This window comes from Anopheles coluzzii, chromosome 2, assembly GCF_943734685.1.
Source record: "Anopheles coluzzii chromosome 2, AcolN3, whole genome shotgun sequence".
NCBI classification, from domain to species: Eukaryota; Metazoa; Arthropoda; class Insecta; order Diptera; family Culicidae; genus Anopheles; species Anopheles coluzzii.
This window is the reverse complement of record NC_064670.1, coordinates 55,056,211-55,083,020: the sequence shown is the minus strand read 5'-3', so window position 1 is coordinate 55,083,020 and position 26,810 is coordinate 55,056,211. Positions and strand designations below refer to the sequence as shown.

General features: G+C 46.6%; 5 protein-coding genes across 10 annotated transcripts; 4 read left to right on the top strand and 1 right to left on the bottom strand.

Moving 5' to 3' along the window:
* The first annotated feature begins 788 nt into the window (after positions 1-788).
* Positions 789-7,957, top strand: LOC120948861 (leucine-rich repeat-containing protein 58). 4 transcript variants are annotated; one of them, XM_040365653.2, is made up of 6 exons: positions 789-965; positions 4,343-5,029; positions 5,865-6,081; positions 6,921-7,110; positions 7,211-7,304; positions 7,399-7,957. In XM_040365653.2, exons 2-6 carry the CDS (start codon positions 4,539-4,541, stop codon positions 7,475-7,477), a joined length of 1,071 nt encoding a protein of 356 aa, XP_040221587.2. In that variant the 5' UTR covers positions 789-965; positions 4,343-4,538; the 3' UTR covers positions 7,478-7,957. The 4 variants fall into 4 exon arrangements, with proteins under 4 accessions (XP_040221587.2, XP_040221589.2, XP_040221588.2 ...); XM_040365655.2 differs by lacking the exon at positions 789-965 and adding an exon at positions 2,347-2,476; XM_040365654.2 differs by lacking the exon at positions 789-965 and adding an exon at positions 3,183-3,589.
* Positions 7,958-9,125: 1,168 nt separating this feature from the next.
* On the top strand, positions 9,126-14,923 carry LOC120949536 (facilitated trehalose transporter Tret1-like). Of its 3 annotated transcripts, XM_040366901.2 has the most exons (7): positions 9,126-9,505; positions 10,501-10,632; positions 10,883-11,301; positions 11,371-11,812; positions 11,883-12,052; positions 12,122-12,688; positions 12,785-14,923. In XM_040366901.2, exons 3-7 carry the CDS (start codon positions 11,095-11,097, stop codon positions 13,043-13,045), a joined length of 1,647 nt encoding a protein of 548 aa, XP_040222835.1. In that variant the 5' UTR covers positions 9,126-9,505; positions 10,501-10,632; positions 10,883-11,094; the 3' UTR covers positions 13,046-14,923. The 3 variants fall into 3 exon arrangements, with proteins under 3 accessions (XP_040222835.1, XP_040222834.1, XP_040222833.1); XM_040366900.2 differs by lacking the exon at positions 10,501-10,632; XM_040366899.2 differs by lacking the exon at positions 10,501-10,632 and having other exon boundaries at positions 10,869-11,301.
* Positions 14,924-16,554: 1,631 nt separating this feature from the next.
* Positions 16,555-18,974, top strand: LOC120953309 (beta-1,3-glucan-binding protein-like). The gene is made up of 4 exons (XM_040373116.2): positions 16,555-17,673; positions 17,765-17,859; positions 17,947-18,101; positions 18,169-18,974. The coding sequence occupies exons 1-4, from the start codon at positions 17,532-17,534 to the stop codon at positions 18,962-18,964; spliced, it is 1,188 nt and encodes a 395-aa protein (XP_040229050.1). The 5' UTR covers positions 16,555-17,531; the 3' UTR covers positions 18,965-18,974.
* A 1,808-nt stretch (positions 18,975-20,782) lies between these two features.
* On the top strand, positions 20,783-22,776 carry LOC120951481 (beta-1,3-glucan-binding protein). Its single transcript, XM_040370241.2, has 3 exons — positions 20,783-21,205; positions 21,305-21,459; positions 21,578-22,776. Exons 1-3 carry the CDS (start codon positions 20,948-20,950, stop codon positions 22,350-22,352), a joined length of 1,188 nt encoding a protein of 395 aa, XP_040226175.2. The 5' UTR covers positions 20,783-20,947; the 3' UTR covers positions 22,353-22,776.
* A 3,225-nt stretch (positions 22,777-26,001) lies between these two features.
* LOC120961140 (keratin-associated protein 6-2-like) lies at positions 26,002-26,433 on the bottom strand. The gene has a single exon (XM_040384819.1). The coding sequence runs from the start codon at positions 26,431-26,433 to the stop codon at positions 26,002-26,004; it is 432 nt and encodes a 143-aa protein (XP_040240753.1).
* Between the last annotated feature and the right edge of the window lie 377 nt (positions 26,434-26,810).

The window sequence follows — 26,810 nt, the reverse complement described above, 5'->3', positions numbered from 1 at the left end:
GACGTCACTTTCTTCAAGTTTTGATCCGGCCACCCGAAGCTGCCGAACCAGATCCTCAAATTGTTGAAGGTGGGCGCGCAACGATGTCCCTTCCTTCAACTTCAGACGAGCGATCTGGTTCCTTAAGACCATTTGCCTTCCCGAGGATTTCTTGGCGAATGTATTCTCTAGTGCTTCCCACATTTCCTTCGTAGTGGATTTTTCTCGAATACATCCCAAGTATTCGTCAGAAATAAAGCTCACCAGTAGAGACATTGCTTTCGCGTCCATTTCCTCAAACTTGGTCACTTCACTGGCCACTGATGGAACGTCCTTTACCACTGCGTCCCATACTTTCGACGCTTTCAAAAACACTTCGACTCGAAATTTCCAGGTGTCGTAGCCTGTTCCGGAAAACTGCGGTATTCCGTGAACCGCCACTTCTTTGTGCTTGTCGCCCATAACCTAAAGACGTCTGTTCTGATTGAAGGTTTTATTGCAACTAACTAATCCTTAACTACGTTCATAGACTACTGTGAACTGTGTTCAATCTACAACGATTGCTAGATTACAACATATTAATATGCTGAGAACTTATTTAGGAACCAATTTAGATTTAGCGGATAAAATTGTGCTGCAAAATATCCCAGTGGAGACGTAGAAAAGGATATTCTTGAATGAAATTTCGGGTTTGTCAGCGAAATGACAAATGCGCACAAAGTGGCTCAATTGACACATCCATACGGCGGAAGCCTGTCATCATTGTTCAGCGGGAATGAGCAACGTGATGACAAATGATGTTGTTGTTTTGATCGTGTGTCAGGTGCCGAAAGACGCAGGAAATCGGACGATTTTTCTCGCGACTCTCGGCGCAAAAGCGGCACGATAGTAATCGAAACGGGATGCTGTACTACATTCACATCGCTCAACCGATCTGATCGACTTCGCAGTGCGCTCCGTGCTGTTCGTTTCGAACGCAAGAAAAGGTAATTTCAGCTTCGTGTATCGTTGGTGCAGTTGGTGTGCAAGGTGTACCTCGAACGATTGACTTAGTGCCGTAAACAATTGTGCTGATGCGTAGTAGGCCGCTGGTGGCGTCAACGGGATTGTTTATTTCGGTGCAATAAGTGGACAACAGAGAGAAAAAAAAATTACGATTGATTCAAATTTGTCAGTTATTCAAAATGTACAGTCGCTATGAATTGTGGGTTAGGTTGTGCAGGAGCTTCCTACATCAGCTGAAAGAATGTTGCAGCGGCCCGTCCTCCCATTCGGCGCCATCGGTGGTACGCGGATTGCACAGTGGTGCCGACGGTTGGAATATGTGTCGCAATGCTCTACTGCTGGAGTACCGCAGACATCGCCAGCGCCTTGCCAAACGGGAGCAGATAGAGTTGGTCCGTGAAATGATTGCTGCCCGTGAAATCGCTCAGCACTGTCGCAGCAATAATCGCATGTACAGCGAGCTACGGCAGCTGGAGCCCGACATCGGACGGCCCCTGTCGTTCGTGCAGCGCATATTTCTCGAACATCGCTACATCTTTGAGGCCATTGCGAAACACATTCGAACCGCCGATCTGCTAACGGACGTGCGGGTCAATCCGGTTCTGGAACATCTAAACGTCGGAAAAGGTAACTTGCGACCGGAAACACTGCGACAGCTGACCGAGTATGTGCTGGAGAGCGAGTACTGTGGCTACGTACACATCTACACGGATGCCTCAAAATCCCCGGACGGCCAGTGTGGCATAGGTGTGTACGACGAAACGAACGACGCACGGATCGCCGTTCAGCTGAAGCTGGACACCAGCATCATGACGGCAGAAACGCTTGCCATCAAGGTAGCCATGCAGCACATTGCCCAGCGTGGCATACAGCGTGCGGTGTTGCTTACCGACAGCCAAGCGGCATGCACGTTCTTGAAGAAGAATCGCAACTCGCGCTATCGTAATGCGGTGGCGCATGAGATACTTGAATTGGCGCGCACATACCAAGTAACAATACAATGGATACCGGGGCACGTGGAGGTGAGCGGAAACCGAATCGCGGATGAGCTGTCACGTGCTGCGCTTGCCAGCGGTACAGAGCGCCTGGAGAACGACATTTTCGTACACGACGCTATTACTTACTTCGAGGAGCGGCAGGCGTCCAAAATTAACAAATGGTACCAGGAGTACATTCGCCTGAAGGGAAAGTCACTGAAGCAGCTGTGTGGTGAGGACGCCGAATCGTCAAGCTCGTACTGTGCGTTGTAGGAGATCAACGCGCCGATCCGATCAGTGTTGGCGCGGAATGGTCTGCGCATATGTGTGAAAGATTTGGATTTGTTTTCGGAAAATTGTTTCTGTCTGTGATTGGTTTGCCTGTGAGCTCCCGTATCGAACAGTTTGGTATGGGAAAATTCTGCGATAATAATTAAGAATATTTTAGTAAGGTATACGGTGCCACACGATGCAGCGTACGGAATGCAATGGTCGGCATATAGAAACAACTTGAGGTGAGAGAAGGCGTGGTAGTTTTGAAATCTTTTACATTCTTTCACTATCTATTGTTGTATGATTCTGATTTGCTTACATCCTGCACATTAGTTTATTATTTTTGTTGCCTTTAATGATTGCATTTTAAAAGTAATTTTTGTATTTTATTTCACACTTTATACCTTTATATTTATTTATAATGTCCATAATATCGGTCCACTAATCTATATTCGATTCCAGATAATATTCACGATGTTGTGTTGCCTTCCAGCTCCATGGTCACGTATTCCGAGGGACCGTTAATTTATTCCGATTAAGTCAATTGATGTCAGTCGGCAAGTCGCGCGCGTCGACGAGAAGAAGAATTATGGTATTCAAGCACTTAAAATGTACGCTTTGCCATGTACCATCTTATGCTGAACGAATGGCAAAATTTGTACAATACTGCGAGCGGCATGTCTAGTTTACTCTGCCCGATAGGGATGTGTTCGTGATGCTCGTAGCCCTTGTGTTGCTGCTAGCGGTTATCTCACTTTTTTTTTCTTTTTTTCCCGTCGAAACCATTCTGAGAGGGGCATGCAAATAGAGTAAGCGAGGGAAGGGAAGTGCGCCAAACTGCCCCTGTGGAGTGATTGGGCCCCGTCCCATCGCCAGTTCGTTAAATGCGTTTGTGCGCGTAGTTTACTGTGGCGGGTTAATAAAATACATTGGCACGATGTTCCTATCAGTTGAAAGTCGTCCGAACTGTTAGACGGTCGTGGTTTCGGTGCGCCGGAATAAGCGACGTTCGCGCTGTGGCAATTTGGCTGCTGGAGGCTTTTTCGCTCTCGAACGTAGAGTTGTTAGAGTGGCTTAGCTCGTCTGGCGCGCGCGCCACCAGCGTGTTGTGTCGCAGGCAAGTGCCGAACGACCAAAAGCAGTACAAGTGCCGTTCAACGCCACGGACAAAAGAGGGCAACGGGCAACTTGTGCTAGCTGATAACAGACGACGACGACGACGACGACGGCCCGACCACGAATACACGCACACCTACAAAAAGATCGTGCTAATACGTGCGAGATTTGACCGTAGTGAATTGCCCGGTGTGCGGAAATCTGTACAAGTGTCCTCTCGAAAAGAGAACGAAAAAAAGGTAATAACGATGATGCGATGTTCGCGGTGCTGGCATTGGACAGATTTGCTCATTTTTATCATCGCAAAATCAACCCCCGCCCACCGTCCGCGAGTCGCAACCTTCTGTAGCCTATATAAAACGAAGCATTCGTCGGTCGATCCGAAGCCATTGATTTGGTCTCTCGACGGCACAGCACAGCCGGACCGCGGGTGGACAGTTGTTGCTGCTGGCACTGTTATCGCGCAAACAGCATTTTACGCTATTGCGCGAAGTGAGTCGCATGCGTGCGAACGCCCATTCGTTCGGTTAAGTGTTGTTGCTTGAGACGCTGCATTGACCATTCCTTGCGGGTGAACCAGTAAGTTAAAAACTAGCGTGCAGGGAACGAACACAAAATCGCAAGGAAAACAAATCTATATTTAGGGTTTTTTCTTGCTTTCTTTTGGAATCTCTCCCCTGTGTTGGTTCCCACTGTGTATGGGATTTTTGTTTTCGCAAAGTGCTGTTATATGATGGTTGATCGTTTACCCCATCCGCATATGTTGTGTGTGCTCGAATGTGAATGTGTGAACGTGTGTGATTTTTATTTATCGGTTGTTCTATTTTCATCTTAGTTGTTTTTTTTTTTACTTTTGCTTGATCTGTTAGTGTCTATTAGTGGCGGAAGAGTAGTGCTCGTACCGTTTGCGCTTCCGCTTTTTCTTTTTTTTCGTCGCCCCGACCCAACCGGCTTATTTATATGTTTTGCGTCTTTCAAAAACTCTCTTGCAGAGCGAGGCCATAGGGGCTACATCATCCGCCTGGTCGGTTATCTTTCGATGTGCCACGATCAGCGGTGGAACGTGTTCCAGTGGCAGCGCAGTGTGGCAGAGCAGCAGTTTTTCGTGCGGGTGGTTAGTTCACGCCGGCGATAGATAATACCGAGGGCACACATCGCTTCGATAACGACGAGAAGCTAGCACACAAAATGGATGTCGTCTACACGTCGGACAGCTGCGATAGCGATTCGCGCGAGCAGAAAACCGTCGATTTGGGCCACTCGAACAAGCGGCATCTCGATGACGATCTGTTGCGTGTCTCGAAATCGAAGAAGCTGGCGGAGGATATTGAAACGGTGCTGCTGAACCACAACAAGCTGATAAGGGTGCCGCTGTCCCTGAACGACTTTACCAATCTGAAGGTGCTGGATCTGAGCAACAATCGCCTCGAGGAGCTGCCGGAGGTGATCACGCAATGCCAGCTGACGACGCTGATCGTAAAGAACAACCTGTTGACGGATAAATCGCTGCCCAAATCATTGCTCGGCGCTGCCGGGCATGGTCTGAAGGAGCTCAATCTGAGCGGCAACCGTTTCGCGCACTTTCCCGAACAGGTGATCGAGCTGCGATCGCTCAAGTATCTCTACCTGGGCGGCAATCAGATCACCAACGTTTCGAAGGACATCTGGAAGCTGCAGAAGTAAGTAAAGCAAGGATGGGGATGCAGAAGGTGCACATGTGAAGAAAACGAACAAAAGTGAGATTGAATCAGCACGAACGCATGCGAATGAGATGATTTGCAGTTTTAAACGAGCTGTAAACAAAGCACGTCAAGTGCAATCTGTGGTGAGAGTTAGAAGAATTCAGTAAGCGAACGAACAGTGTACGTAGTTCGCATCGGGGATTGTTTGAGTCTAATCAATTCGCTGATACTCTTTTAGCTTCTAGAAACAGCTGACCTGGCTTTCTCGGGCCGCTTCCAGCCGCGATAACGCATTCCGCTTCCCTAGTTGCGTTTCGCACAGTATTAGAAGCAGTTGCGAAGCCGCACAAAAGTTCGTTTATCGTTCGCGCACTATCTTCGTTCGGAGATAGCAATATTGCTTCGGAGCTACGAGATAGTGCCATTATCTTGAAAGCCTTTTGTGCCTGTTGCCTTGTATGTGGTGAGGTGTTTGCGTGCGTGCGCAAATCTTGGCCAACGAATGCTGTTTAGCTCGGGGGCCATTTACTGTGGCACCTGAATATTTAATGCTCTGTTCTTTAATGTTTCACTTCAGGCAGCCCATCAGCACATCAATCGACTGATAAGCGCAAAATCAATGCAATATGAAAGCGATATAGATGCTATGCATTGGCCATTGTACTGTGGCATCCGGGGCTAAATCAAAACACAAATTATTTGAACATTTTAAGATGGCATAAAAAATAGGAGACATCTCTCTGTATCTGAGATCCCCAAAGCGTCCATGTTTCCAATTGTTTTCTGCGATAATGAATCATATAATACAGAACATATTCTTTTCTTTACATAGCCTACAGCTCCTGTCACTGGGTGGAAACCTCATTACCGAGATTCCGGAGACCGTCGGGCTGCTCAACCACCTGCACGCGCTCGTCCTCTGTGATAATCTGCTCGAGGCGCTTCCTGCGTCCATAGCCCGTTTGGTCAATCTGAAGTCGCTGTTGCTGCACAAAAATCGTCTAAGACATCTGCCACGGGAGATTATAACGTTGCGAAACCTAACTGAGGTACGGTACTGTTCCATGATGCTGAGCGTGACGGTAGTAGTGCCCGGGGGAGAGCCCGAGGCCCTTATGGCGTCTTGACCTCATTTCAACCGCTCGAATAGCATTTAGTAAATTGGTCGATGTAGATATAGTAAATCCGATATAGATTTTCTCCGCCCCTTCCCTGAATGGGCGGTTTTGTTTGAAATGTGATTATAAATTGTGTAGCTCCGTTGTCACACGACGGGCACTTGGGATGGTTGTAAAACGCTGCACTAAGAACGGTGTATGTAGTGTTGTTTGCACTATCTCAAACCTATAATCCAGCACGTAATACTAGTATTGGATCAATGTTCTATGAATTGTAGTATGGGAACCAGAAGCCAGTTTTTAACCTGGAAAATGTGGTCTGTTTATTACCTAGCAAACATTTCTTAGCTAGCGCTTATTGTTCCCTACCTTTATTTGTTCCGCGCAATACAAAACATGATTAGAACAAAGGAAATGTACCATAAAAAATGCTAAGCTTCTTGTTCGGCGATCTACGTCATTGGTTGTACAATTTAGTCTATTTGATCTTGATTAAAAGTAAGAGGTGATTTTAAGAGAAGGCTCTAGTTGACAAAGAGCAGCACGGCTGATAACACTGATCGTCGATGATGCAGTACGATTAGCTAGTGTAGTTCGCACATGACATGCACTTTTTAGTAGAGGGGGAAAACAACATCTCAATTAGTGAGTTTGTAAGAAAGGCGACACTACCGGGTCACGTGAAGAAAGCAAATGTATTTTTCCAGTGTCTTTTTAGCAGCACCAATGTTTACCTTCTTTTGCTTTTTTGTTTTGTTTTTGTTTTGTAGTTGAGTTTGCGTGATAACCCATTGGTTGTGCGCTTCGTTAAGGATATGACCTTGAATCCACCAAGTTTGCTAGAGCTCGCCGGACGAACTGTGAAAACCTGTGCCATTCGCTACGCAGCGGAAGATCTACCTCGGACCTTGATCGAGTACCTTCAGACGGCCAACTGCTGTGTGAACCCCAATTGCAAAGGTGAGCAGCAATTCACGCGTCAGATGTAATACATGCATCGCTCAAAAAAAAAAAAAGAATATTTTTGTTTACGGTGATCTTATTTTCTGCTTCGTTTCAGGAGTATTTTTCGACAATCGTGTAGAGCATATCAAGTTTGTAGATTTCTGTGGCAAATACCGTATTCCTTTGTTGCAGTATTTATGCTCCTCAAAGTAAGAAAGCAACGCGCAAAATGGGAGCATTTTCATGCATTGTACATGCTAATCTCATGCACTATCTCTCTTTTCTCACATTTCTCCACGACAGATGCGTTGCAGATACCAGCTCGTCGGATCCGGGCAGCGAGCCAAACAGTAGCATGATGCGTAAGGTGCTACTCGGTTAGTTGGAGGATGTGTTTCTTTGTTAATGGTACAAATTGTTAGAGCTTATCGCCAAAACGCGCCATAAAACGGGTTGACAGTCATAGTACAACATCCATCCTTGAAGCTGCGTTTCACATCCCCACGCCAGAAAAGGAACGGTTCGATTGTTGCCCCCTTCCCTATACCTAAAGTGCTACTCTAGTTCAACTGGCTACACTTTCTAGAAGAGAATATCAAAGCAAGGTTATGATTGTAAATTGCATGACAGAATGTGCACATTGCGATACAAAAGAGGTGGATGGATATCGTCAAACGTTAGAGTGTGTGTGTGGCAAGAAAGGACAGGATGGGTCACCGCAATAGTAGCAGCTGTAACAGCATTCTCTTATCGCAAAGCAGACGACCGCGACACCTCTTGGAAGGATTATGTGATTTGCTCCAAGAGCAGCTAGATGGGAAGCACTAATATTTACAATATATACATCATATACACAAAAGAATGGCCACTGTTCATGATGAGAATATTGATAGTCAATATCACAGCTGCTAGTTAAGACAATGAGCGTAACTTTATCAAGCGAGGCGGAGATTCGTCTGGAAGGGATAGAACGACACGAATCGAACAGTGATAAAATAACTGGTTAGTACTGAAATTGAATTTTCGAATTCGTGCAAATGCCGTGTCGGGAAATTACTTCCGGTATTCGTGAATTCACGCCTGCAATCATCCATTCGATGCCTGACCATTAGTCGGCAGATAGGTGTCTGCGATAAGATAATACGGACATTGAAAACTCACGTTTATCTCATTCTCGACAGGCAAATGAGGGGCGCTGGGTTTTACAAACTGCATAATGCCATTATTTTCGTAGCGAAGTTGTGAAGCCGCGAATGTTTGCCGATGATGCGATGTGTGGTCTATCATTTTCGTGACTTTTGTCGTCTTAACCCCATCGTTGGGTAGATACATGAACCAGTACATACCAGTAATGATGAAAACGTCGCCTTTTAAAGATTTTTCATTCATGATCTTATTTTTTTGTTCATGTTCTTTACTGCTGTAAAATGTTGATTTTATTGTCATTTCCCCTTGGGTAAAAACAAAATTGAGAAGTTATTTTTTAAAATTTTAATCGCACTGCTCTTCGCCTGTGTCTGAACGGATGGGGCCCTTTTGTGGTTGAAATATTTCACTGTATTTCACTACACAGGGTGTGTGGTGAGTTGTTTGAAATAATTCAGGGACGGACATGCACTCGCATCATTTTTTTCACAAAACTCCTAAAATTAGAGTTTGTGAAGAGAATTCAAATAAAATTTACCCGTAAAATAGTTCTGAAGGTGATAAGAAAAAAAATTATAAAATTTTGCAAATAGTTTGTGCATCCCATGAAGGAAAAAAAAATTACAATATTTTTTTATGCAATTTTCTGAATTTAAACAACGCTTTGATAAGCAAAACATGATATGCGCTAATGATTTGTTCTGTTTTCAAATAACCAAAATTTTCATAATTATTTACTGAACTAATAATGTAATTGAAATGAAACGAAAAACACAATTATCTAACAGTTCAACCGAATGCTGCTTGGGTACAGGCATTGCAATAAAGTCTACGCGCGTGTCGCCGGCTACTACTGCGCTTGGTAGATAGACTGCGTAAGTTCAATACAACGCAAGGCCTCGTCGCGCGTACTGTCATTGTTCGTGTAGCTCGTCGTCGCGCCGTGTGTTTACGTTCTAGTTTGCTACCCGCCCGGAGGGGGTGTCATTTTTCGCTGATGCACCACAAGATCGAAAATCGGGCACTAGTCGCGAACTGTACGGGCTATACGTTGAAGAACCTCCACCGGCACAATATAGTTGGCAAAGTGTGTGCATACCTTGGAGAGAAAGGGTAGAAGTGTACGTGCGACGGATTCCGATGGAGACGCATGATAGTTGGACGATAACACATGTGCTGTGGTAGTGTGCGAGTGTTTAGATAGGCACTTTTTACATCGCGTATTGACTCGCCGACTCGCGGCTAGTGTGATTTTATTGAGCAGGTAAGCCAATGAATTACAACGCTGCGGTGTGATTTTGCTTTTTGGCTGGACGTTCGTGTATGGGTAATGCGTGTATGTTCGGGCAATGCAACGAGCGCGAGTGAACTAGTTATTTGTCAACATTCGTAGGCGTGTTGTACTAGTTGCGTATTCACCCTCCATCTAATCGAATTCGAAAGTTTGTTGACCTCGCGCCGTACGAAGGGGAATTCGTCTTTGGGCGTAGTTGTGTGGTGAACAGTAATGGAATAGAACAGTGTGGTTTGTTGTGATGCTATACCGCAGACGCGTACCAGCAGCTGAAGCGATAAACGCCGTTCAATACGCACCCTCCACATTCAGGTTCGGTTGCTCTTTGTCCTTGGTTGCTATGTAGCTCCAGGCTTCTTTTCCTACCCTGTTGTAGTATTGACTTGTCAATCTTCACGAAAACGCGCTCGCGCTCTCGCTCTCGCACTCGTTACACTCTCACGCTCTGCGAATCGAAGCAGCGGACTCTCTCTCTCACTCTCTCGATTGGCCGCATGCACGAAATCAGCTGTTCACGTATTGGACCAATTCTAGCTACGTCGCCAACGATGTGCGTAGCCTTCGAATAAAACAAAAAAGAAGGGTGTTTTGTTTACGTTTCACTTTCATTCCCGTTCCAACAGTCAGCATACGCTAGCCCGTATGTTGGAGCCGTCCATACGTGAATGTATGAGTGTTTTTGTTAGGTTGAAGAAATCTACAATGCGGACGCTACTATTATGAAAATAATTAATGCTATCAAAATCATTCGTGCAGCACGTGCTCAAACCGCTCACGGCAGGAACTTGGAACGCATTGAAGGGTTTGGCGGCTAACAGATAGGACAAGCCACATTAAACCGAATCGCTTTAAAGCTATCTTATTTTCTTGAAAGTGTTTGAAACAATTGAGAGTGTTGCATTTTTTTCAAGTAATCAAACGGGATAATAAAAAAAAGTAAATTAAAATATGGACACAAATTGCAGAAGACAAACAACAGACTGGAGGACAAATCTATTAGGCCGGCGAATGTATAATGGAATGGCATTCGATATCTGACCAATGAGAATCACCATTATTAATATTGCGAAGGGGTTTGCCGTAACATAAACGCTTAGGTGAATTTTACTTATTTTTAGTATGTAATATCATTTGTGATTGTCAGCAGCAGTAAAAAAAAGTTATACATCTCGAAAAGTATTTAAATAATAAGACGTAACATTTCAGTGTCATCTGTCACGTCTTATCTTTGTGTTCCTAACTGACAGCTTTCGTTGATCCTTTAATAGACAGACCAGCCATATAAATACCCATACACCAGAGCCAAAACGGTTCGAGTTCTAATATAGAGTAGAGTTCTCGTTTCAGTGGTAGACGGTGAACAAATAGCTTAACGACTACAGCTAGTCTTATCTTCATGAGCCCTGGGAGAGGGTTATTTATCTTCTGATTGCACCGCACCGTTGAAGTATTGCGAATCGCTATCTTCAACGAGCGTCGCATCCTCCTTTTCCCGATTGCTGGCGGGGACGAGCTGTCCCAATGCTAGCACATCCGCACAGTGTGTGACGGACTGCAGAATGGCACCGACCGAAAACGGGACGACCGATGTTGAGCAGGCAATCGGAACGCCCGCGTTGGGCGTTGAGGACGAAGAACGAAAGGATCACCATGACAACGAAGCTCAGCCGCTCTCGAGGGGCGATGGATGCGAAAAGCTGACAGCCTCAAACGAGACGAACAAAGCAACAACCACGTCCATTGGCTGGAAGGATGGCTATCAGCAGGTAGGTGTAAAGCTAGGTCTTTAAGTTGAGCGATTGTGGTAATAATTAGTGTGTGCTTTGTTTTTGCAGATACTAGCGACCTGTTTGGTGAATTTGATAGTTGTCCAGGCAGGTATCAACATGACCTACTCGGCCATTCTGCTGCCTCAGCTCTCCGAGCCAGACAGCCCAATACTGATTGGGCGCAACGAAGCGTCCTGGATAGCGTCCGTGGTGACGATTGCTCTTCCACTTGGATCGCTCGTCGTCGGTCAGCTGATGGATCAGTTCGGACGGAAAAAGATCTCACTCGCAACGTGTGTTCCGTTTGCTGTGGGCTGGATTTTGATTGCCGGTGCGTCGAACGTTGGCATGATCTACATCGCTCGCATCATCCTGGGAACGTCCGGCGGTCTCACCACGGTGGCCCTGGTGTACGTGAGCGAAATCTCGCACGTATCCCTGCGTCCGATGCTGCTGTGTGCCAACAGTGTGTTTGTTTCGTTCGGGATTTTGCTAACCTGCGTTCTAGGTACGCGTGTGAATTATTCACGCTGTGTGGTGTTTGGATGAACTAATCTTGATGCTTGTTTTCCACCCAGCGGTGTTCTTCGATTGGCGAGCAATAGCGTACATTTTCGCTGGATTCTCAGTGGTAACATTTTTGCTCATCCTGCTTATTCCCGAGTCTCCCCACTGGCTGGTGACGTTTACCAAGAAAGATCCCACCAAAGCTCGGGCTGTTCTGTGCTGGCTGTATCGCAACAAGAAGGTAAGAGGAAGTCAAGAATTAGGTGGCAATTGTACGGTTGTTTAATGGTTTTTCGTCGACTCGTTTTAGCTGGCCGAGGAACAGTTTCAGCAAATTGCTGCCAACAGTACGCCGACCCGTCAGCCGCCACACGTTACGAACGGGAAAGCAAAGTGTGCCATAAACTCGCTATCGTTGAAAGTGTTCCTGCAGCCGCGCGTTTACCGGCCGATGACGATTCTGCTGCTAGTGTTCCTGTTTCAGCAGCTATCCGGTGCGTACGTGCTCATCTTTTACGCCCTGAACGTATTCCAGCAGATCAACGAAGCAACGCTAGCACAGGGCGAACAGGGCGCCAGCTTCAATCAGTACACTGCGCTGGTTGTGTTGGGCGCGATTCGCTTCATCATGTCGATCATCACGTCGGGCTGCTCGAGAAGGTATGGCCGCCGGCCATTGCTCTGCATCTCGGGCCTGGCGATGGGCGCTTGCATGACGATCGGTGCACTGTATCTGGATTTATTGCACGACCGTTTGGGCAGTGCAGTTGTTGGCAGCTACCTGTTGCTTGCGTGCGTTCTCGGATACGTGTGTTTCAGCGCTCTCGGTTATCTCGTACTACCCTGGACGATGATTGGGGAACTGTTGCCCACCGATGTAAGTAGATAGCGCGCGAATGTGGTGTTACCCTGCCGTTAAGTGATTTGAAAAATTATTTACTTATTTGCATATGATTTTTCCTCCCCATTCTAGGTTAAAGGGAAGCTAGGAGGGCTGACTGTATCGATTGCGTACGTGCTGATGTTTGGTGTGGTCAAGATCTTTCCTTATCTGCTCGAGCAGGTGGCAATACGCGGCATTTTCTACCTGTACGCTGCCACATGCTTTGCTGGAGTGGCATACATCTATTGCTACGTACCGGAAACGTATGGCAAGAGCTTTGCCGAGATTGAACGTTTCTTTACCGACAAGCACCATCGGCGAAGAGGGGTCGCACAAACGGCTGGTCCTTAAGCTTATACAATAGCGAGTGTGTGTGTGTGTGTGTTTTTTTGTTTTGGTTTGTGTTAGTTTGGCCTTACAATTAAGATAGCTCGTGTTGTCCATCTGTTTTGGACGTTTGGGCAATATAAAATAGCAGAAGAGGGCAGGAATACATTTAAACTGAACATTAATCTTACGTACAACATATAGAACCCCATCGGTGATTGTGATGAAGGCAAACATTTGGCATCGCACACACCGGGAGAATAGGGCCCGGAGGTGGCGATGGCACAAATACGATAGTCTTCCAAATTTGCTTAAATTAACACGATACAATACTGAACTTAAGTACCTTGAGTCGAAGCCAAAAGTGAGTGCTGAAGTAATACAGCAAGATTGTAAGGTTAATGATATGGAATAAGTGGTCTAGATTAGCAAACAACCGGACGAGCAATATTGCTAAAGAACAAACTAAACCAAAAAAGATGGGTTTGATTTTGATATACATACTTTGATATATGCAAGCATACCACCAATTTAACGTTTTATCTAAAATATATCTATATTTACAATGAAGACATTAAAAAAGTAGAACAAATATTGTATACCAGCAACACTGTTTACCGCGTCGTTTGATGTAGGTTGAACCGGTGCTGGTTCTGTTTATTTAGCGAGCCGTGTTTGATTGAGCGTATCTTATCAGTCAGTCCCGTACGGCACTGCGTGGGAGTACCCCGAGAGCGAGACAATTCAACAATGTACAAAATGTTGCATATCACTAAAAGCTTTTATTGTTTGAATATGTTTTCCATTGGAGCTGATTTGTGCGCAAAGCATTTCATCAAGCAATTAGAAAAAGAAAGAAAGAACCTAAGCTTATGGGGGAAAGTCTGATTGTGATTGTCTATTGTTTATTGTGCTGTTGCACATACATAGTGGAGCAAACAATAATAATACTAATAATAATAATCAGCACACGGTTAGATTTGGTTGATGCTGCAATTTTCATTCCGTTGCATAGTGCCGTGTGTTGTCGAGTGCGGCGAAGCGTAAAGTTGATAGATGAAGAATGAAAAGCACACGGTGAATGTGGTGTAGCGATAAAACTAATAGCAAAATCCTCCACCTCTTCTGTGGAAAGTTGATCAATCGTTCTGCATTATCAAATGACATCGCTTTGGAACGTTTGCATATTTTATGCAACCGCGTACTTGCGCAGCTGCCACCCCCCCGGGGTTGCAAAAGTGCACGGGAAATTGCGTGCGTTTTTCTTCTGTTTCTCTCTCTCTCTCTCTCTCTCTCTCTCTCTCTATCTGCCTTTTTGTGTGCCGTGCAAATACGATACCGCTCGATTGGAGCGAAATAATTCACGTTGATTTCATTTTCCCGTGATCAATTCCCTCCACGGGAGATGAACTGGGATTGTTTGATTTAGCGAGAGCCGGAAAACTTTATTTTTTTTACCCACCGTTGTACCTGTCCTTGCTTGATAAAATGGTTTATCTTTTACGGGTGTATGTGTATGTCGTCTAAGTATGCAACTTCGAATGGGGAACAATTTCAGCGCGCTGATAGTTTAATTGAATTGATTGATGGCCATTGAATTTCTCTCCCCCGGCGTGGAAAGTGTTCAGCTATCCAGAGCAGCGTTTGACGGAATCTACTAGATAAAAGTATGAGGTGGAAAAAATATTCCAATGTTTCTGCTATGATTGAGTACGCGTTTTAGAAAACTGCAATTTATCTACTTTATTGATTTGTGTGATTGTGTGTGTGTGTGTGTGTGGTAGAAGGCGGCAAAAGTATAGTGTTTAACGGTAGATGTGAGTTGTATGAATATTGTTTTTAGAATAAAAGAAACCGGCTGGGATCAATCGATTTGGACAATAAACCCTGTACAACTCTTAACTGTGTTTGTTTTTTTTTATTGTATTACATTTGTTAACAACCAATTGGTTAGCTTCGGATAGAAGGAACCTATAATAATGGTACTATTGAAGAGTGCAGAATAGTGGTGGGACATAAGATTCATTTCACGACTAGACCCGGAGTCGAGTGCGAGCCAGTTGGAATCGATTCCGACCCGTGGGTGCAGCGGGTGCGCTAGGTCAAAGTCGGAATCAAATCCGACCCGCAGGTGTAGCGAGTTCGAGCCGACCCGAATGATGAATAGGTGTGAGAAAGCATAAGCGACTCTGACCCGTAGGTGCAGCGAGTTCGGGTCGGGTATGAATCCTACCGACCCGACTCGAACTCGTTGCACCAACGGGTCGGAGTCGTTGCACCTACTGAACCTACTTGTACCTTTGGGGCCGACCCGAACAACTTCGGGTCGCTTATGGATGGCTCCAACCCGATAGGTTCGGGTCGACCCGCCCATCTCCAGCCCCACAGAACGAAGCGGAGTATCGAGGCGAGAACGTATCGCAGGTTAGGTCAATTGCGCACGAATCATATAATTCGCTCACTACGTTAGAAAGAAAGTCGAGTTACACTTATGCAACGGACGAGTAGAGCAACGGAACTTTACTTTACGCGACGGGTACGATTCCAGACGGCTCTAAAACATCGCGGGAGTATTAGCCGTTAAAGGTGCAAACTTGCACTTATGTTGAAGAAGGGCTATTGCTGATCGGTCAATCGATTGAATAGCTTGATAACCAAACGTGGTTACCAAGTAGGGCAGAGCCTTCTAGTGATGGGAAAAATGAATATTTTATCGGAATCGATTCCGGCTAGCTCCGAAGTTTTCTGGAATCGATTCCGGATAGTAGGTCCGGAATCAGTTTGCGGAATCGATTTCGGAATCGGCTGCGGATTTGGTTCCGGAATCGGCTGCGGATTTGGTTCCGGAATCGGCTCCAGAATTGCAATTGGCTCCGGAATCGGAATCGGCTCCGGAATCAGAATCTGCTCCGGAATCGGATTTGGCTCCGGAATCAGAATCGGTTTCGGAATTGGCTCAGAAATCAAAATCGGCTCCGACATCGGAATTGACTGCGTAATCAGAATTGGTTTCGAAACGGAGTCGGTTTCGGCATCTGCATCGGAATAGGCGTTTGGATCCAACGATGCTACGTGTTGATAGCGGCAAAGAATCAAAATTTACTTGTAAATGATCTATTCACATGGAGATTCCCGGACTTATTTCGCTTCCCACACTTCTTAATTCAATTCAAACCATTCCATTTCTGAAGTCAATCCTGATTCCGTAACCGGAGCAAATTGCGATTCCCAGGTCGATTCCGATTCCCGAGATGATTCTGATTTCGGAGCCGATTCCGATTCTGGAATCGATTCCCGAGCCGATCCCGGAATCGACTCTGGAATCGATTCTGGATTTAACTCCGGAATCGGCTCCGGAACCGGCACCGGAATCGACTCCGGAATCGGCTCCGGAATCGGAATCGATTCCAGCATCGGAATCGCCTCCGGAATTGATTCTGAACACGGAATCAGAATCGGGTGGGTCCGATTCCGAGCTCCCACCACTAGAGCCTTCGTTCGGCGGAATCTGCTAATGGGGAGAAACACTAGAACACGAGTGATCGAATAAGCTTTATTTATAACCAATTTTCGAATAGTGATGACACTTGTGTGGCCTGACTCGAACGTTGGTAAATGTTTTATTGGATTTTTATAGTTGGAGCGTTTCGGTAACAATTAAGTTTAGGGTGGTTTTTTGAGTGGTCTCAGCTGGTAGATACCGTTTCTTGAATCTGCCACACTGTTTAACATATTACGCGACTGTTTGCAAATTCCGTAACTTGTTCGTAATAATTTTACCGAATGATTGTTCGTTGTCGGGCGCATGTTCGATTGTACAGTCGTTTGTCCAGCTGTTCTGGCGGCGGTGGTGTTGCAAACAATGCCATTAAACTGACACCACATCTGACGAAAAGCCGGCTGGTTGCATTTCATTCTCCGCTCCGATTCTTATCGCGTATCCAAGCGCCCCTTCCCCCTCACTGCAACGGCCCGCTCCGCCCGTTCCGCCCGTTCCAGTTCGATGCTAATGATGTGTGTATGCAACTGACAACTCCATTCCGAATGATGCACTCGTGACAGGTGCGGCGACTCATCACCTCCTTCCCCATCGTCAGCGTCAGCCTAGGTGCGGCGTGTCCAACATGACACTTTCGATAGTAATCTGGTTACAGGTGCCGGTTGGGCATTGTCGCAATGCTGGTAATGCTGGATGCTCCAACTTTCACACGTTTGAGGCACGCTACTTCCGACACAGTACCTAGTGTTCGCGCGCCGTGAGACCTTCCGCGAATGATCGATGGTGACTGGCCCGCGTGGTGGGTTCGGGTGGTGGTAAATCAATGCCCGGCGAGCATAATTATGCTGTAAATCTAACTGATGCTGCCAGCTCCCACGCGTTCGTTTGCAGCTTCGATGTGAACTTACTATATAAGCCCGATGTGGACAGGGGCCCAGAAGGACAGACCGAGTTGGTGGAAGTTGAGAGTAACATTTCTTGGAGCTGACAAGATTAGTTCGCTGCGCTCCGATGCACTTATCGATGGGTAAATTGAGCACACTGCTGGTGGGTCTCGCAATGGCCGGTGCCGTCCTGGGCGGAAAGACCAGCTCCAGCTCCAAATGTCAGGAAAAGTCCCTAACGACGGCCAGCGGACTGAAGGCACCATCCGGTAGGTTATTTGTAATTGTGCTTGACAACACGGTGCACGCATTCGCATTCGATTAGAGGGGGAGATTACAACAACAATGCCCTTCCCGTAGGTCCGTTCTGTCCGGGGGATCTAATTTTCGAGGACACGTTCGATGGATTCGATCTGGATACCTGGCAGCACGAGAACACGCTCGCTGGCAATACGGTAAGGAAGAGTCAGGAGGAAGGATGCGGATGGAGATGCGGTCAGATTAAGCAATCGTGTGTGTGTGTGGTTGTATCTTTCTTGCAGGATTCCGAGTTCCAGTGGTTTACCAACAACCGTACGAATTCGTTCGTTCGCGAAGGGAACCTCTTCATTCGACCGACGCTGACGGTGGATGAGTTCGGGGAGCCGTTTTTGCGCTCTGGAGTGCTGAACGTCCACGGCGGCTCACCGGCAGAACAGTAAGGGGGAAGGGGGGGGGGGAATTGGAGGGAAAACGTTTATTAATTAGTCGTTTCGTCAGCGCAGATGCACCAAACATTCGCCGGACGGTTGCGAACGTACTGGGTCCCACGGGCAGGTGCTGAATCCGGTGAAGAGCGCCAGCATTCGGACGGTCGACTCGTTCGCATTCAAGTACGGGAAGGTAGAGGTAAGTGCCAAGCTGCCGGCCGGTGATTGGCTTTGGCCGGCGATTTGGTTCCTGCCGAAGGTAAACGCGTACGGCCGCTGGCCTGCGTCCGGCGAGATCGATCTGCTCGAATCGAAGGGCAATCGGGATCTGATTAAGAATGGCATCAATGTCGGCATCGAGCAGGTCACGTCCACGCTTAAGTTCGGTCCGAACGCGGCGTACGGTAGCGGGTACGGTGCTCCCGGCACTTCCTTCACGCGCAACTCGGAATCGGGCAAGGGGTACCATACCGGGTTCAATCGGTACCAGATGGAATGGACGCCCGATCATGTAACGTTCAGCATTAACGACATCGAGACGGGCACGGTGAAGGTCGGTACTGGCTTTTGGCAGAAGGGCAACTTCAACATCAGTACGCCCGGCATCGATAATCCGTGGCGGTACGGCAGCATTATGGCCCCGTTCGATCAGGAGTTCTACTTCAAGATATCGGTGGCCGTCGGCGGGTCGGAGTACTTCTCCGACGATGACATTAATCCGACGCACAAACCCTGGCACAATGGGGCACCGAACGCGATGACCGAGTTCTGGAATGGCAAAAATGATTGGTTGCCAACGTGGAAGCTGGACGATGCCGACTCGAAGGATGCATCGATGCAGGTGGATTACGTGCGTGTTTGGGCTCTGTGATGGAGGTTGGAGGGAGAGATAAGGGGGGGGGGGAGAGGGGGGGGGGAATTGCAGCAATGTCCAGTGACCTACCTATCATGGTAAAACAGTGATAGAAGCCCCGCGTGATTGGATTGTTACTTAGATTATACAGACAGATTGTTACTTAGACCTATGCAAAACGAACTCTAGTTGATCGAGTTGATCTAGTTGACCAAAGTGAATAAAATAAATGGTAAAAACCCCCAAACCGAGACCCATTATTACCATTAATGATGTGAACAAATTGTTCGTGAGTCGCATTAATCTGCCCCGCCAGTCAATACTGCACTGATCAGTCACGACAGTTCGAACAATCGTGCACATACGCAGGCCGAAACAGGAATTGTGTGCAGGAGGTTCGAGACAGGTTCGAGAACACAATCTTTACAACGACTGGTTTTCGCCCCACTAAAAGAAGCCATCAACCAACCCGTTTCAAGCGTGTGTGTGTGTGCCCCAATGCAATACGCATCCGTAGCATAGAACCCACGAACCTTTTTACGAACCGTAAAAATACTTGTTTTGCATAAAGCGATGCAGTGTGGCTTTTGTTCTTTCCCCACAGGGAATTCCGAATTTTTAACCAATTGTTGTGATTTTCCATCCATCATACACAACAAATACAGTTTGCGCGCAGCGGCACGGCAGCGGATCGAATTTGGTGGGATGCAAAAGCGTAAAATCGCGTTATACGCCGGAGTAATGGGGGATGGAATGGGCGTAGAATAGAAATAAAAAAAAAATAAAACAGTGGATTGGGACAGTACTAGCACCAGCCTGGAGGGAGGGTAGAAATCGTGTCGTGGCATGACGATGATGATACCGATCAGTGATTCCCAGTTCGGCCGGTTCGGGTTGTCTTGAAAGTGTTTGGTTTTAATTTTAAGACCTTTTTTGTTTCATTTTAATAAGACAATAAAGGTATTAAAATTATAATGAGTGTATCATGTTTTGCATTTAATTAATTTTACCGAGCAAAAAAGTTTAATAATTGTGCATCAAGTTTATACTAATTAAGCTTTATTGTGTATTTCTTTTAAAATTTTGGTGCGGTTGTCAAAAAATGACATAAAATGGTGGTTTCCTTGGATGGTTTTAAAACATTTTGAGCATTGTATATGGTTTATTGACCAGCACAGTCTTGAAATAAATTAAAGCAATAGTTTTTTTTTATAGAAGACTGCCACTACCGCCCCTCAACGATCGAGTTTGACAAAGGGGCTGCATGTCGTAGTTTGGAGACCCCTGCTCTAGATAATAGAAAAGGTAAGGAAATATTCAAAAATACAAGTTGGCTAGCCCAATCGAGGAATTAGAAAAAAAAAATTATCAGGAGAGTTTCAATACGGAACTAGCTTAAAAATGTACAATGTAATCAAACTTTTATGTAAAAAACCAATAAATTTAATCTACCACTACAACTACCAGCTAAGATAACTTACTTACCTCAAATAACATTAAAGACGATTTAAGTGATGCAATAGACTAACTACTGATACTATGTTTTTACAGATTAATTGTTTCGAAATTTAAATTTGAACGAAAACAAAACTTCCTCATTCACTCAACACCAAACACATAAGCCAAACAACACACTGGCTGATTCAAGTTTCGTCAAAACGTTTAGAACTATGGCCACGCGGTAGGACGCACGTGTGCACCACGCATATGGTGGCCGGGGGTGTGTGACCAAGCGGGATCACGATCAGGCAACCAGTTTGATGACGCCGGTTCGGTACATTGACTGCTGTTGCTGCTGCGGCTGTAGCCGGGTTGTTGTTATAAAACTTAATTCTCCCGCCGATGATGAGCTCAGTATCGCTGCAGTCGTCCCAGTGTTTGGTAGGGGACGAATGATTACGGCTCATTACCGGGGCAGCATCCAAAACGGGTACCGGCTATTGAGCACTGTGTGAGGCTGTGTGTGATCAAGTTGAGGGAAGAAAAAAGGGGCTTTTCATTATGCAGCTTGTGCGTGTGCGATTGTTGATCGGGTCGTTGCTACTAGCAACCGTGGGTGACTGGGTGGAAGCTGTCGATGAATCAACAAGCACGGCTAGTACAGCGCAAAGTGAGTGTGTACGGTCCGTTACGACGGCCAGCGGAAGTTTGATCGACCGGGGACGCACGTTCTGCAGTGGCGAGCTTATTTTTGAAGATACTTTCGATTTCTTCGACTTTGAAAAGTGGGAACACGAGAATACGCTAGCGGGCGGTGGTGTAAGTTCGACAAATCTTGTCTAATTTGAAGCTTATTTAGATGCAATTTAATTTGCTTTTTTTAAACTTTGTAATGCCCATTCAAACCCCCAAAAACAGAACTGGGAGTTCCAGTGGTACACCAACAATCGGTCGAACTCATTCGTCGAGGATGGTGCACTCAACATACGCCCAACACTGACGGCGGACCAGTTTGGGCTAGATTTCATGACATCCGGCACGCTGAGCCTGCAGGGCAGTTATCCCACGGACCAGTACGTATTTTTGTTGTTGTTGCTGATGATGATAACCTTCGAATCGGGAATTGTGCACCTAATCGACCGACCAAATAGAACACTTTCTTATCGCACTTCCGTTTCGTGTTCTTTGCAGCTGCACAAACGATGCTTTTTACGGTTGCGTCCGCGTCGGCAATCGGCAGCACATCGTTAATCCGGTGAAGAGTGCCCGCATCCGTACGATCAGCTCGTTCAATTTCAAGTACGGCCGGGCGGAGGTGCGCGCCAAGCTGCCGACGGGCGATTGGCTGTGGCCCGCCATCTGGTTGCTGCCGAAGCGTAACGCGTACGGCACCTGGCCGGCTTCGGGCGAGATGGATCTGATGGAATCGCGCGGCAACGAGAATCTGTACCTGGACGGCGTTCAGATCGGCACGCGCCAAGTCGGCCAAACGCTACACTTTGGGCCAAATCCCTCGTACAACGGGTACCCGACGGCAACGCTAACGAAGAATGCCCTGCCGGAGCAGGAGTTTAGCAAGAGCTTTAGCACGTTCGGGTTCGTGTGGACGCCGGACAACATCACGGTAAGCATCAACGGGGAGGATCTGGCCACGATCGGGGGCGACTTCTGGACGCGCGGTGGTTTCGACAAGCACAATCTGGAAAACCCGTGGCGTCACGGCACGCGCATGGCACCGTTCGATCAGGAGTTCCATTTCATCATTAATCTTGCGGTCGGCGGAGTTGCCTTTTTCCCAGACGCGGCCACAAACCCGGGCGGTAAGCCGTGGAAAAACAACTCACCCCAAGCGGCGACAGACTTTTGGAACGGACGCGCCCAGTGGCTGCCGACGTGGAACCTGGAGCGGGATGGGGGCAAGTCTGCCTCGTTGCTGGTGGATTATGTGAAAGTTTGGGCGCTGTAAAAGTTGCTGTGGCATTTTTCCCCCGCTTTTAACTCGTGTGGTGGCCAGCTACGCAGTAAACAAACCACTGAAAGCGCATTAATCTGAAGTTTGATTTTTTTTAATAAATAAAAAAAAAGGTAAACAATCCCATTATCCCACAAATTGTTCTGAAACTTCTGCATGATGTTTCCATCTCTACTGCGTATAGTGGTTGAGTCGCAAAAACAAAAAAGCAACGCTAAATGAACATTAAATGGCATGCCAACATTCAAATTAGCCACGCTGTATGCTTCGTTTATTATATTTTCGTTTTTGTTTTAAGTTGTAAATTAGTTCAGACAGAAGCTCCAGTTTTGCAAGTGAAGCTTTCATACCAGAGAGCAATCAATTAGAAAGACTATTAAATATCCAATTATGAAACACGTCAGCAACTGTTGAGGGAGTTGCTTTGAAGTCGCCTTTTTTTGTTTGCTCTCTCACCACCAATCCTCGAACAAACGAACAATCGCGAATGTGCATAGCAATTAAATAGCCGCCGGTGTTGATTTGCAAAGCATAAATGAACATGAATGGCAATGCTGCCGCTTGCGTTGATCCATTTGAAAAATGTCATTCAAAGTCATCGATACGCCAGGTACGATCGAAAGGGGTAGGAAAGGTGTGCTGTGACGGCCTAACGTTAATAATTAATCCCTTAAACCCGTTTTGCACAATCGCTGCTTCCAGCAGGAAGTCAATAGACACAAGGGAATAACAGTTTACTTCCCGTTTAGGATGACAGTACAAACGGGGGTTTGTTCCTAAATTATTCACACCGCAGGCAAACGTATTAATTAGAGCGCAATTTTAATTGAACAGTTGTGTCTGCTGGTGTGTAGAATGTTGAAAGTATATTTTCTTGTCCGTTGTCTTGTGTGCGTCAGCGTTAAAAGAAGCGAGCACATCAGATCAGAACGACGAGCGAAAGTGCAAAAGCGGGCGTGCCGGATTACCGCTAAATGATTGTTTGATCTACCGCAGAAAAGAAATCACATCATCAATATCCGATCCAAACCGATTGAAGTTCGGACGTCCCGACCCGCCAGACAGACAGACAGACAGCCAGACCGTCACAGACCGTGCCATTGAACCGGCATTAAACGCCGGAAAGAGTGGTTCGGTGTTTGGGAGCTTCCGAATACGCGAATAAGCCATGTCTCTGACCTGCCAAAGTTTTTGATGCACAATTCCTTGCGTGAAGCTGCACGCACCTACACCCAGAAGGGCACATAACGGTGCACAGAGTCTCTCTTGGGTTAAAAGGAATGTGCTTACTGTGTGTGACATTGCGCCATCCATCAGACGGCGTAGGCAGCGGCGGCACGAATTGATGGAAATCGTTCCGTAATGTGTCCCCCCATACGCTTATATTGAAAAAGTTTTCTCATAAACTTTTCAGCTTTTCGAATGTATTTTTTATCCTTGTCGCTGTCTCTGTTCGTCCGAAGGATTTGCGAACCTTTGAGGTTGTCCGTTGTTGCTGTTGTCGAAGTATTGACTTTCTTTCTCGTTTCTTGGCTGTGAGTTTTGCAAATAAAAATCGCAATCTCTCGTTCGCCGTTCCTGTCCCAGGGATCGAGATTCGACGCAGCACCACCAGGCTAAACGATACTTCCGGGTGTGCCCGATCGTTGCCCAGCGCCCCGATTGCTCTCTGAACTCCAACGCAATAAAATGTGTTGCCGTGGCGTATAACTCTTTACTTGGCGGAGTGGTGGATTCCAGTTTCAGGGGAACGGGCGACTGGAAGGGCAGCAACGTGCACTGTCGCTTCCTGGTTTTTCCCAGTCGACGGACTGGGAACGCTCGCGCTGCTGTGGTTTGATTTATGAATTGGTTGCGATGCCTGCGTTTTGCCTGCTCGTTTTCGGGGACACTCGCGAGAAAAATCGACCATTTCGTTGCATAGTGTGAGCGTTTTTTTTTTATTTTCTTCTTTTGAGGAAAATAAGTGGAAGTTTCCCTCCCTCCCGTCTCCCGGTCAAGGCACGCACAGATGCGGAAAGTTTTGCGAAAATTCTATTGCGCTAAAATTTGTTACCGATTCGATTTGTACTGGGGAGGGGAGAGCAGTGGAGTGGTTAGGGAGTAACTTTCAAACAACGTGCTGGCCAAGGTTGTTGTGGGCAATTTAGATAAATAACTCGTTCGGAAGAAGGCAGAACATTTCCGAACAATGTGGCGGTGGTTTAGCGAATCACACAATGTTCCGCAAACGCAAGCCGCAGCCCTATCAATCGCCGCGCTTCTGTAGGGCTGGAGGGCCTTTGTGCGGCGCAAGAACTGTAGCACAAAGTCAGAGATAGAAATGTGTTATTTATTACAAATTTATTTAATTTTCTACCTTTCATTGCCATCATGAAATGAAGGCGGAAATGTTTGAAAAAGCAGCACCACCATCAGTGCCCTTTGTACGCGACGACGGGCCGTTGGGGTGTGGCGGCAACGTTTTACCATCTTCGACCACCAACCAAACTGGCAGCAGAGTGGAATTGTTGTGATTTTTCTGTTGCGAGACGAGAGCTAAATTCTGCGTGTCCTCCCACGCACCAGGCACCGATTTTGGGTGGGGGCGTTGTGGAGCATTTTGGCCGGAAGGAAGGGGGCGAAGTGCTTAAGTTTCAATTAGGCAGAAGGAAATTGTTTGTGAAAGTTAACGGTTTCCGTTTTGTGCGGGAGGCAAACAGAGTGTGTGTGTGTTGGTGAATTACTTTCTGATCAAATCTTGGTTTGATTTTTGTGGCCACGCCTAACGGGGGACGTAAAATTTTAAAACACCCCTAAAAAGTATCTGAACAGCTTCGTCCCAGGTTGGGGAACTGATTGGGTTTCGGGAGTGTAAGAATTCTTTTGGACTAAACCAGTTAGATGGCGCCAAACATTAAGTGTAGTGAAATAAAATTTTCATTTCAAACCACACTCTGCCGTACCCGTAGAGTTTGAGCGAACGGTTTCGATGAAGAAAAAGCCGTTTTAGAGTTACGACACATAGCCACAATATAAATGACGTTGGTTTGTAGCTCAAGAATTGCGCTTTAAAATGGAAAGTATAGCGTTTTGCAAGATTTAAATGGTTCCAATTAATTGGACGGGAGCAGATCAACCTCAGAAAAAGAATTTGAAAGATGACACAGTAACAGGAGAGACGATCACGGCACTTTCAATGTTCCGTCTTGCCAACTAATCCCTCCACTCTGTTGATGTGTCCAAAACAAGCGGGGGATTGGGTTTGTGTTCGAGATTTTTATCAGATCGCAAAGCAGTTAAGCACAGCAATAAATCTTTCGCGTAATTAACGCGATGGGCTATGGAGGCTTTGCGGCTAATTGTGTATTCCGCACCGCGCCAGGAACAGGCTCGTGCGAGGATCGGGTCGGCCCGGTCGTTCGCTCGAGCAGTAAACCCCTTAAGAGCATCAGTCCATGTTTACAGTGGAAAACGAAATTCAAGTTGAAAAGCACCACCACCGTAAATGATAAAGTGTGACCGATTTTTGTGATTGCTATAAGGCGAACCAGTGCAATGCAGCGTACATCGTGAAGGTAAAATAATTTATTTGCTGTGAATAAATTAATACTGACTGAAGTGATTTACGATCTACCGAGAGCTGATGATAGTTTGGTGTTTACTAGCCGAAGAATCCACTGCTGTATCCGGACCCGTAGCCGTACTGGTACCCGCTAGCGTATCCTCCGTATGGCCCGGGGAAGCCACCAAAGCCGTAAGGACTTCCAAAGCCAGGTGGCGCTCCATAGCCATACGGTCCTCCAAAACCGCCACCGAACTGGTTGCCATAGCCGCCGTAGTAGCCTTCATGCCCTCCATAATAGCCACCGTAGCCATAGTTGTCGTACGGGCTGAATCCTCCACCGATCAGACCCACACCGATACCGATGCCTCCGAAGCCGAGGTGCCGTTTGTTGCGGTCCGCTTCAGGATCATTCGCCAACTGACGAGTCGCCGGTTGTTGATTTGCTTTGCTGTCTACAGATTCCAGGCTTGCTGTTGGCACCGAAACACCAGTGGATCGCGTGTTTTGGATTGGCACTGTTAGGGCCATTCCGACCATCATCACTATCACAAACGCTCGCAACATCACTGCTGTACAATTGCTTCGTTGCGTTTCGTTATGCACTGTAACACAGCTCGCGTCTAGCGAATCTCCGCGAATTAGCGATCGGTCACCTCTTATTTATACGTTTGAAATTTGGGCTGAGACGGCAAACATTCAGGCTAAAAGCCTTGGCGAGTGTGTTGTTGATATTGGTTTCGCGAGGTTTGATTCTTTCGCGAACTTCTTCCATTCTTTGCACACCAACCACTTACGATGTGACAATCGCCAAACGGTGTGCCGTTCCGTGCCGGACTAGTTAACCTTGGTGTGGTGGTGCGATCTATAGCGTGAATCTGCGGTGTGATCATCTTCCCGGTTTGCAA